This window comes from Trachypithecus francoisi, unplaced genomic scaffold (genome assembly GCF_009764315.1).
Source record: "Trachypithecus francoisi isolate TF-2019V2 unplaced genomic scaffold, Tfra_2.0 Lachesis_group8, whole genome shotgun sequence".
NCBI classification, from domain to species: domain Eukaryota; kingdom Metazoa; phylum Chordata; class Mammalia; order Primates; family Cercopithecidae; genus Trachypithecus; species Trachypithecus francoisi.
In genome coordinates this window covers 6,708,891-6,715,237 of record NW_022681473.1, presented here as the reverse complement: position 1 = coordinate 6,715,237, position 6,347 = coordinate 6,708,891, and the positions used below count along the sequence as shown (strand labels likewise).

Genomic DNA, 6,347 nt, shown 5'->3' with positions numbered 1-6,347 from the left:
GGCATCTGGACCAGGGGGGGCCTCAGGCCCATCGGGGGTGCCAGTGTTGCTGGCCCCAGACCGGGCCTCGGTGCTTGGTTTCCCGGGGGGCTGGGCCTCAGACCCCTCACTGCCTGTGTTGCACTTGGCCATGCGCTGGGCCAGCATGCGAGCAGTCTCCTCTTCCAGTGCCCGAATGTCAGCCATGCTCAGTTCTGTCCACTCATCCTGCCAGCACCAGGCCTGGCGGTGGGCCCGCAGCATCACCCGACGCAGACCTGCAGGTGCCCAGGCATCGGAACTGTCCCCTCCCACTGCTTCCCTGGCACTGCCGCCACATGCCCAGCCTTGAGGTTGGGTAATGGCTCCCCTGGGGACACCACCCACCCAGAGCCACAAAGTAGGGCAGGGCCATTGCAGTCCAGGAATGGGAGTGGAAAGTGGGGCATTTGTCTTCCTGCCTGACTCCCCTCCGCCCACTGCCTTTCCTGTCTCTCTGCACACCCTAACTCTCAGCACTGTCCCCACCCCATCACTCCAGAAGCAGGGACCAATGCTTGTTCTTGCTTTTGGCTGGCTTCCTGCTGACTTCTGAAGAATTAACAGTTAATTAAGCGTTTAACAGTTAATGAAATTGTTGATGGTTAATGAAGGTGTTAATAGTTAATGGAAGTGTTGGCACTCAGTGAAGGTTGTAGCGAAAGATGATACCCATTCTGGGATATTTTTATCTTAAGCAGAAGAATAAAGTTAGAAACTCTTAAATATCTAGGAAATAAGGTAATGATGGTTGAATGATAATTATAAACTTCTGCGAGGAGATATATCAGAATCTTAGTAGTGGCTATATGTGGGTGATTTTAATTTTCTTATTTGTGCTTTTTGGTATTTTTCCAAATGCAAGACACGGAGTCCTCATTATTCTATAAGCTGAATTTCCTCACCTGTAAAATGGGAATAATCATCGTCATTACCTGGTGGGGTGTTGTGGGTGTTAAGGGAGATCTTGCACAGAAAGTAATTAGCAAAGGGTCTGTGTGTTGCTATCACTGTCAATATTAGCTCTTCATATCTGACTCAACCTCTTCCTCATTTACTGAAGAGAAATTCAAAGTGCAGAGATGGCCAGCGCCTTGCTGGAGGAACCATGGGTCAGTAGTGGGACAGAAGCCAGGCCGCTGGTCTCCCCACCTAGGGATCATCCCTCTGTGTGCAGATGACCTGGGCACTGAGGCAGGGCTGAGCTGTAGGTGTGGTGGGGTCAGGTTGAGGGGAGGTGTGGAACTGGGGCTCCTGAACACCAGGGCCAAAGGTTGGAACACTAGAAACTGGGAGTGGCCAGGGGGAATCCCAGAGAGAATGATATCAGAGTCACAGCCTCAGCCTGCACTCCTTAGCATGCTGCCAGTTAGAGCCGGTGACCTTCCTCAGCATCTCTAAATCTCACCCAGCTCATAGGATGATGGAGAATCTTAGAATCTTAATGGAAGCAGCAGCATTTCTGAAAGTCAGAGTCAGCATGGACCTTGTAGCTCATATTACCAGCTTCCTGCTCTGTGGATGCCTGGCTAGGCTGTGTGGCCACCTCTGCCCTAGTGCTCCCCGCCTCAAGTGGAAATGATGGCTTTCTGCTTCTGTGTCCTCAGTGGATGGGAGCATCCCTGGCCCTAAACACTGGCATGCTGGGTAAGCGGGACCTCCCGCGGCTGGGTGCTCACCTACATCGTGGATGAACTGCTCGATCTTGGCTTGCATGCCCCAGTAGCGGAACTCAACCTTGCACAGCTTATAGGCACACATAAGGGGCCCCGTCTGCGCCGCCGTCCGCGCCCAGTCATCAGCCAGTGGCCCTCGGCCCGTCTTGACCGAGCGGTACAGCCGGGGGTCCTCTTCTGCTTTGTACTCGCCTGGGGCCACTGCATCCCGCACGATGTCAATGGTGTCTGAGGGAGTTCAGCAAGCATTGAGCAGTGCCAGCCCCTTTGAGCCCCCGCTCCTGGCACCCTCTTGGGACTGGGTGACAGTTCCTGTCCTTTTGCAGATAGGACATGAGGCTTGGAGAGGGCTGGGACTTCTCAGAGGCTGCCCACTGAGGCAGCCAGGAGACTGAGAGGGGTGCCAGGGTCCCTCCATAGCTCCAGGCCTCACCCAGGATGCGCTGTCTCCTCTCGGCCCCACTCAGGTTGAAGACGTTTGGCTGCTGCCCCCCATCAGGCAGGTAATAGGTCTCGATTTCAATGGAGAATTTCTCCACGAAAGGGCAGGTGTACCTGGGCAGAAGGCATGGGTGAGGCTCACTGCCGTACCCACCAGGGCTGCTCCCGTCCTGGCCCCGGACCATGCCCGCCTCACCCACTCACCGGGTTCGCGTGTAGGGGTAGGCATTCCAGGATTCCTCTTCTACCTGCAGGGCAGCCTTGGGCAGCAGTGCCCGGAACCAGCCTGGGATGTGGGAGCCCACGTGGTACACCTTGTGTGTGTACTGCCCGCTGCCCCCGGGCCCATCTGTGTAGGGCCGGTTGGCCAGGATCTCCACGCCGCTGCCCTCACCACTAGACTCCTCCCGGCTCTTTTTCTGTGGCCCAAGGGAGAGCAGAATAGGGAGCTCAGCCCCAGCTTAGCGTCTGGGATCCCCAGCTTACGCTGGTGTTCTGCACAGTTCTGGGGCCCTGGTCCCAGTCTTTTCAACTCCCTGAAACCAGACACTGCCCCACCGAAGCTCCCTGGGATCGGAATCACAGATGCAGCCCAGCCCTGTATGGGGTCTGCAACCCAGCACTCAATTCAGTCATTCAAGTATTCATTGAGTGTCTGCTTCACCCCAGGCAGTGTTTGGGATTCTATCAATTGAGATATATTGATGAGTAGAACAAAGACCCCTGACCTCGTGGAGCTTACATTCTATTGGAAGAAGACAGACAAAAGGAAAAAGCAAATTATATGCTGTGTTAGAAGGCGCTAAGTGTTATGGGAAAAGAAAGCCTACAGTAGGGTACAGGTGATCAGGGTTGGGGGCTGCGGTTTTGATCTGAGTCAGGGAAGGCCTTGCTAAGAACATAAAGTGACCATGGCTTGAACATGACTTTAAGGAGGTGAGGTGGGAGGAGGTGCTCAAGGCAGGGGGAAGCCATTGCAGCCCCGAGGTGGGAGCGTACTGGATGTGCTGGTGGGTGGCAAGGAGGCCAGGGTGGCTGGCAAGGAAGAAGGGACAAAGAGAGGAAAAGGGGCCTCCAGCTCTCAGAGGCCCTGACCCTGGCCCCCTCCCTCTCTGGGAGGCCCTGGCCGCCTCCCAATCCCAGTTCCTGCCACACCCCTCACAGCTTGAGAGCCCCCAGATCCTGCCTAGAATTCTATGGCTCTGGGGCTTAGATGGCCCTTTCAACCCCGAGGCAGGGTCCGGGCCCTCTTGCTTTATGAGACTCTGGTCCTGCTGTGCTGGGGAGAGATCTGGAGCAGACTCCCCGGGGCCCTGCACCAACCTGGCCACTGCTGAGGGCCTGCCCTGGCCAACTCTTCTCACTGCCCTACCCGAGAGCCCCCTCGCCCTCCGATCCTTGCTGCCCTGTCCCTGCCCCAGGTTTGGCGCCTGGTCCTCACCCCATGTCCCTGACCTCCAGGGGTGGTCAGGACCCTGCACTTCTCCAGACCCCCTCCCACCCTTCTCAGCCGCGGAGGCCCCCCTCCTCATTCTTGCCGCCTCCTGGGCGCTTTTTCCTTCCCCGATGGGATTACAGATCTTGAGGAGGATTACAGGAGATCAGAGAAGGGCTGGGCACTTAGCGGGTGAGAAGCACCACTCGGCTCTCCTGCCCCTCTCCCCACAGCCCTTCCCCATCCCCACATCCGAAGGGGGGCCTCTCTTGCCTCCTCCGGGCTCCCAGCCGGTCCCAGCCCCGTGGCAGGGCTGGCGGGGTTGGCGGGGCTCCACCCCTTGCCCGGGTGCCCTCTCCCTGCCGTCCTCACCTGGATCATGTAGAGCTGGGCCACCTGGTACTCGTCCAGGCTCATGGGCAGCAGAATGTGGTATTCCTTGATGAGCATCCTGAAAGCGCCCGGCGGGCCGCGCGCGGCCTCCGCTCCTCCTGGCGCAGGGCACGGCGCGGCAGTCAGTGCGGGGAGGCTGCGCGCGGCCCCGAGCCCTGCGCGCCGGCCGGGGTGCTCAGGCCACGGGACCCCATGCCCGGGACCACCGCGGGGGAGGCAGAGGCGAGCCCAGCGCCGCCGCCCGCGCTGCCGGGGCCCGGAACAGCAGCTAGGCTGAGCGCTGACCTCTTTTCCGCGCAGCCCCCGCCCCCCGCCCGCCCGTCGCCATGGCAACCGCGCGCTGACGCGGGCCCCCCGGAGCGCCAGGCTCCGGCCGGCGGGCGGGAGGGCCACCTTGCATCTCCCGCTGCGACCGCGTCCTAACCCCGGGAAACGGCATCTCTCGGGGGCGCGCCCTCCGAAGCCCCAGGGCCCCTCCTTCCGGGCCCGCCTTCCGCGACCGGCCCCTTGGGGACCCGCCCCCTGCATCCCTTTCCCGGAGTCGGCGGGGTCCCAGGTCCCCCACTCTCGGACGTCCACCTAGAGCTTTGTTCCCCGAGTGTCTCTGCGCCGAGTGGCCCCGTGCGCCCAGCATCTCTGCCAGGGTTCCCCATGCCCTGCACCCGAACCTACCTTCGGGGACTAGGAATCCCCTCCGCCCTCCGGATCTGCCTTCTTCACCATGCAGGGCAGCCGGGTCCTCGACCTCCCCCTCCCAGCATCCTTCCTGGACCCCCGGCCCTCGCTGGCTCTCCACGCGCCTAGGCAGCCACCCCGTCCTCTTCCTGGGGGGGTGAACCCTCCTCAGGCTGAGGCCAGAGTGGCTCCACTTGGTATCCCATGGGCCCTGGCCCTGGAGACCCGCTCCGCCCACCTGCGCCCCAGACTGGCACCGAGGTTCCGCTGCAGGCACCCCTCCATCCCCCACTCGCACCCCGCGAGCAAGCGAGAGGCCCCGTTGTCCCCACTTCCCTCTGCTCGCCGACGTCCCGGTCCCCTGCCGCGCTCTTGGCCCGCCTGCCGACGTCCCGGCTCACCTCTAGCTTGAGGCGGGCGCCCCTCACCCAGCCCGGGAAGGGCCGGCCGGCCCGTGGGTCGGAGCCCGGAGCGCCCCCAGCCCCGGCCTCGGGTTCCAGCGGTGGCCGGACCCTCCCGAGGCGCAGTGCCGGCCCATGGCCCCGACCTTCCTCTCGATCCGCCCGCCGGCGCCCCGGCCGTCCCTCCCCGCAGCCCGCCGCGTCACTGCGGCCGCCCCGCCCCTTTCCTGGGCCCGGCTGGCCCTCCCCACCCCGGCGGGGTCCGGGCAGCCCCGCCTGCAGCGGAGGAGGCAGGGAGGCAGGCTCCTGCCTTCGTTCCCCCGGGCAGTGGGAAAGAGGTCATTGCCTAAATTCTGGCACTTCTTAGTCCCTCTGTGCTGACTGGGGTCCCCAAAGACTCTTAGTTCCTATCTCCACCCTAGCCCAGCCCTCCTGTGTACAGTGACAAGGTGGAGTTTGATAAAGGGGGTCCCAGGTCCACTCTCCTCTTCTCACCCAGTCCTTAGATTTGGGACCCAGGGTAGAGGAAATGCCTCCCCACCAGTCTAGCCAGAAGCTGGCGGCTCTGACGTGCCTCCACCTAGGGCTGGGCTCCAGGGCCCTAGGCCTCTACGGTCACCCAGCTACACGCCCAGGCAGAAGCGGGCTGTCACTCTGAGTGGCTGGGCTAGCCCCTGCATGGGGCCACAAAGCCTCCCCCACCTCTGCCTTCCGGGTCCACAAGTCTGGTCACCCAGCCACCCGGAGTCTGGGCAAAGGCCTCATGAGGCACCGCAAGGCTGGGCTCATGGGATCCCACCCAGCCTGCTACAAGGTGCTGGGGTAGTGACAGCAGCACCCGGCCAGCCCCTCCCCTTGACTGTGAGGCCAAGTGCTGGAAGCAGCAGTGCCCATTCTCTCTGAGGAGTCAGAGACCTTCAGGGCTGATTCAGAGGCTGGGGTGTTGTCAGGGCATTAGGGCGTTTGAGGGAGTGGCTTACGTGAACTGGCATTTCCATGCTGCCAGGCATCACCGCCAATCCAGAGGAAGCGCCCTCCAGGCCCAGGCTGCCCACAGCGCCAAGGGCTGTGGAAGCAGCCAGGCCTTGTGCTGCCCCCTGGTGGCACCACAGGAAGGCCCAGGGCTCTCAGCGCCACGGCTGGGGCCTGGGGCGGAGAGGGCCCGAGTCCCACCTGAGGCTGATGGCCCACAGAGGCAAGTCAAACCCTGTTTAGTCACACCCTCCCCACCCCTAGTCTCCCCTTCCCCTCTCTCTGTCTGGCCCATCCAGGCTTAGCTGAAGAACCAGACCCAGAAAGGCTCAGAGC

The 6,347-nt window shown here is 61.8% G+C and overlaps 1 protein-coding gene across 3 annotated transcripts in view; it reads right to left on the bottom strand.

Moving 5' to 3' along the window:
• The window catches only part of PITPNM1 (phosphatidylinositol transfer protein membrane associated 1), a 15,276-nt gene extending 10,037 nt beyond the window's left edge, over positions 1-5,239 (bottom strand). For 2 of the 3 annotated variants that reach the window (XM_033207218.1, XM_033207220.1), the window contains exons 1-6: positions 5,040-5,239; positions 3,943-4,061; positions 2,340-2,554; positions 2,128-2,249; positions 1,698-1,922; positions 1-257 (exon numbers count right to left, since the gene is read on the bottom strand). The exon at positions 1-257 is cut by the window's left edge and continues 70 nt beyond it. In XM_033207218.1, the coding sequence (XP_033063109.1) occupies positions 1-257; positions 1,698-1,922; positions 2,128-2,249; positions 2,340-2,554; positions 3,943-4,020 (897 nt within the window). In that variant the 5' untranslated portion in view covers positions 4,021-4,061; positions 5,040-5,239. Of the gene's footprint in view, positions 258-1,697; positions 1,923-2,127; positions 2,250-2,339; positions 2,555-3,942; positions 4,062-4,635; positions 4,788-5,039 lie in introns of all 3 variants that reach the window. The other variant, XM_033207219.1, reaches the window with a different exon arrangement.
• Positions 5,240-6,347: the final 1,108 nt, after the last annotated feature.